The 4070-nt window shown below is 47.5% G+C and overlaps 1 protein-coding gene across 3 annotated transcripts in view; it reads right to left on the bottom strand.

The window, feature by feature from the left end:
* The window catches only part of COQ5 (coenzyme Q5, methyltransferase), a 37145-nt gene extending 36028 nt beyond the window's left edge, over positions 1–1117 (bottom strand). For 2 of the 3 annotated variants that reach the window (XM_017872118.1, XM_017872120.1), the window contains exon 1: positions 881–1117. In XM_017872118.1, coding sequence (XP_017727607.1) covers positions 881–1082 — 202 coding nt within the window. In that variant the 5' untranslated portion in view covers positions 1083–1117. The remainder of the gene's footprint in view (positions 1–880) is intronic. The other variant, XM_017872119.1, reaches the window with a different exon arrangement.
* Positions 1118–4070: the final 2953 nt, after the last annotated feature.

Raw genomic sequence — 4070 nt, 5'->3', positions numbered from 1 at the left:
TAGGCGGAGTCTTGCTCTGTCGCCCAGGCTGGAGTGCAGTGGCGGGATCTCCGCTCACTGCAAGCTCCGCCTCCTGGGTTCACGCCATTCTCCTGCCTCAGCCTCCCGAGTAGCTGGGACTACAGGCGCCCACCACCTCGCCCGGCTAATTTTTTGTATTTTAGTAGAGACGGGGTTTCACTGTGTTCGCCAGGATGGTCTCGATCTCCTGACCTTGTGATCCGCCCGTCTCGGCCTCCCAAAGTGCTGGGATTACAGGCTTGAGCCACCGCGCCCGGCCCAACCGGGCAACTTCTTGATTAACCTTTAAGTCTCAATTTCCTTACGTGTAATATGGTAATAACAATACCCACTACTGGAATGTTGAAAATGAGAATTGAAAATAATGTCTGTACGTTGCCTGGCACATCACAAACGCTCAGTTGATGGGATTTAGTCATCATTATTCTGCTTTTAAAAAGGGGGCGTCTGGCTGGGCGCGGTGGCTCTCGCCTGTAATCCCAGCATTTTGGGAGGCCGAGGTGGGTGAATCACCTGAGGTCAGGGGTTCGAGACCAGCCTGGTGAAATCCCATCTCTAGTAAGAATACAAAAAAGTTAGCCGGGCGTGGTGGCGAGCGCCTGTAATCCCAGCTACTCGGGAGGCTGAGGCAGGAGAATCGCTTGAACCCGGGAGGCGGAGGTTGCAGTGAGCCAAAATCGCGCCATTGCACTCGAGCCTCGGCAACAAGAGCGAAATTCCGTCTCAAAAAAAAAAAAAAATCAGAACTGCACCGACAATAACACTGGAACTAATTGGATGTCAAATCAACCCTAACTGGCCAGAAGAAACCAGACCGTGGACGGTCAGATCCCTCCATCCGCCCTCTCGCCCCTTTCACCTTTGCCCCCCTTCTCCTCTTCCGGCACAGTCTCAAACCCGAAGTGCGTTTCCGTTGCCCGCTTCTCTTGGGACAAGAGCCGAGCATTTAGTGGGGCCCCGGACCAAGAGCTACGAAGCCCGAGGAGCTGGCCGCCCCGCATCGCCCGCGACCACCCACGGCCGCAATAGCTCCATAGAGCGCAGCTCTTGGGGGCAGCCATCTTGGTAGTCGAGTGCCAAGGGCCAGAGAGTACGCCTTGTTGCGTCACTAGACGAACGACGGCGGCTGGCCGGAAACATTATTAGCCGAACGCGCCCTGAAATCTGATACACAGTTGTACGGGCAAAATCTCTAGGATCCAGAGGGTAGTCTTTAAGTATCGGAAATCTCTTCCTCTCTCTCTTCTCTGATTGAATTTACAATGCACCAGGAATGAGGGGAGCTCAGGGGAGCCCCGAGTCACCTCGTAGCGGCGATGTCTCTGAATCCGGCTAGGCAGAGGAGTACTAACTCGCAAGATATCCGGGAACTCTTTTTTTTTTTTTTTTTTGAGAGGGAGTCTGGCTGTCGCCCAGGCTGGAGTGCAGTGGCCGGATCTCAGCTCACTGCAAGCTCCGCCTCCCGGGTTTACGCCATTCTCCTGCCTCAGCCTCCCAAGTAGCTGGGACTACAGGCGCCAGCCACCTCGCCCGGCTAGGGAACTCTTGTTTTCTTGTGCAGAAGGGAGAAATTGAGGCATGGTGTGATTAAAAAAGCCAAGATCACGGGGCCAATTCCTGCACACTTTGTTGAGCATAAGAACCACTTGGTTTAAGTTTTAAAATGAAGATTCCTGGGTTCCCGACTACCAGAGATTTTGAATCAGTAAATCTGACATATATCCCTTTAATCTCTATTTAAGCAAATTTCTCTGATGATTCTGATGCAAGAGATTTGCAGACCATTCTTGAGAAACATATGTTAGACTACTCTGAAAAATAAGCATACTATGGGCAGACTTCTTTGGTCCGTCCTTTTTATGAACCTAGGAAGCTCATAAATGGGAACGAAAGCTCAAGTATCCACTTAGCAAGCCAGAACTGCCACTCACACTTGGTCTCCTGCTGACACAAAGCTACATTCCTAGCTCCAACTGGCATGTCATGGGTGTTTTACTTCAGCCCCAGATTTTCAGTCTTTTTTAATGGAAAGGGTAATGTAGACCGTCTTGTGCAAAATAAAGAACGGACATTGTTGAGTTTTGCTTGGATTACTGTATGTTTCTGCTTTCATTCCGTTTTAAATGTATGTTTCCTGTAAATATTTCACGAGGAGAAAGCGCCAATAGAAGAAACTATTTTGAAGCGAAAATTCTCTTCTTGGTTTAATATAGCCTGACAGATGGACACCTACCGCTTTCGTTTGGGAAGTACTGCGCTGGGATTTCTGTTTCTTTTTTATTTTAAGAATGATAGAAGGTCCTCGTTAGTATAGTGATGAGAAAAAAAAAGGAATGATACAAGGGCGAAATGATTCATCCATGTATTCATAATTCTCATGTCTTTGTTAAAAGAAATTAAGTGGCCAGGTGTGGTGGCCTGTAATCCCAACACTTTGGGAGCCCGAGGCAGGCGGATTGCATAAGGTCAGGAGTTCGAGACCAGCCTGGTTAATATGGTGAAACCCTGTCTCTACTAAAATACAAAAATCAGCCAGACATGGTGATGCACACCTGTAGTCCCAGCTATTCAGGAGGCTGAAGCAGGAGAATCACTTCAACCCAGGAGTCAGAGGTTGCAGTGAGCTGAGATTGCACCACTGCACTCAAGCCTGGGCGACAGAGCAAGACTCCATCTCAAAAATAAATAAATAAATAAATAAATAAGTCTCATCAAATAATCTTATATCTTCCATATCTAGTTATATAAAAGAATGGATCTCAGGATTTGGGGCTGTTCCTTCTGCACATCAGATTAAGTGTCCAGACCAACAGTATTTCGCTGTTCTCTTATTTCATATGATTTGTAGGGCAAAACCTGTAAAAAGTGAAGCAGGACAAGGACTGTTGGAAGGCATTTTTTTTTGAGGTGGCGTCTTGTTCTGTTGCCCAGGCTGGAGTGCAGTGGCACGACCTCGGCTCACTGCAACCTCTGCCTCCTGGGTTCAAGCAATCCTCCTGCCTCAGCCTCCCTAGTACCTGGGATTACAGGCACACATCACCATGCCAGGCTAATTTTTGCATTTTTAGTAGAGATAGGGTTTCACCATGTTGGCCAGGCTGGTCTTGAACTCCTGACTTCAGATGATCTACCCGCCTCAGCCTCCCAAAGTGCTGAGCCACCACTCCCGGTGCTAATTTTTGCATTTGTAGTAGAGATGGGGTTTCACCATTTTGACCAGACTGATTTTATTTACTTATTTATTCATTCATTCTTTATTTTGAAACAAGATCTCACTTTGTCACCCAGGGTGGAGTGCAGTGGCACAATCATAGCTCATCCTTACCCTCCCAGGCTCAAGCCATCCTCCCACTTCAGCCTTCTGAGTAGCTGGGACTACAGGTGTGCACTACCACACTGGGCTGATTTTTGTATTTTTTGTCAAGATGGTTTTGCCATGTTGCCCTGGCTGGTCTTGAACTTCTGGGCTTGGGCAATCCGCCCACCTCAGTCTCCCAAAGTGCTGGGATTATAGGTGTGAGCCCCGGCACCTGGCCCTGGTCATTTCCTTAATAGCATGTCTATGTGATCTTTTGAATCTCAAACTACTGTGGTTGGAAGGGAATCGTCTGTAATTTTCCAAAGTACAAATAGGTGTGGTATGATTCCCAAAGTCTTAGTGTCTGTATCTGTAAACCATATATTTTTTGTTTTTTAATATTTAGTAAAGAATGGGTTTCACTATGTTGCTCAGGCTGTTCTCAAACTCCTATCAGCAAGTGATCCTCCTGCCTCAGCCTCCCAGAATGTTGGGATTACAAACTTGAGTCACCTTGCCTGGCCACATACATGATTTTCCTTTCTTTTTCTTTTTCTTATTTTTTTTTTTTTTTGAGACAGAGTCTCACTCTGTCGCCCAGGCTGGAGTGTAGTGGCATGATCTTGGCTCACTGCAACCTCCACCTCCCTGGTTCAAGCGATTGTTCTTCCTCAACCTCCCAAGTAGCTGGGACTGCAGGTGTGTGCCACCACGCCCGGCTAATTGTTGTATTTTTTTTTTTTTTTTTTTT

Source organism: Rhinopithecus bieti, unplaced genomic scaffold, assembly GCF_001698545.2.
Source record: "Rhinopithecus bieti isolate Rb0 unplaced genomic scaffold, ASM169854v2 scaffold_6776, whole genome shotgun sequence".
NCBI classification, from domain to species: Eukaryota; Metazoa; Chordata; class Mammalia; order Primates; family Cercopithecidae; genus Rhinopithecus; species Rhinopithecus bieti.
Note: the sequence above shows the minus strand (reverse complement) of the source record. Positions and strands in the feature narration are given on the sequence as shown.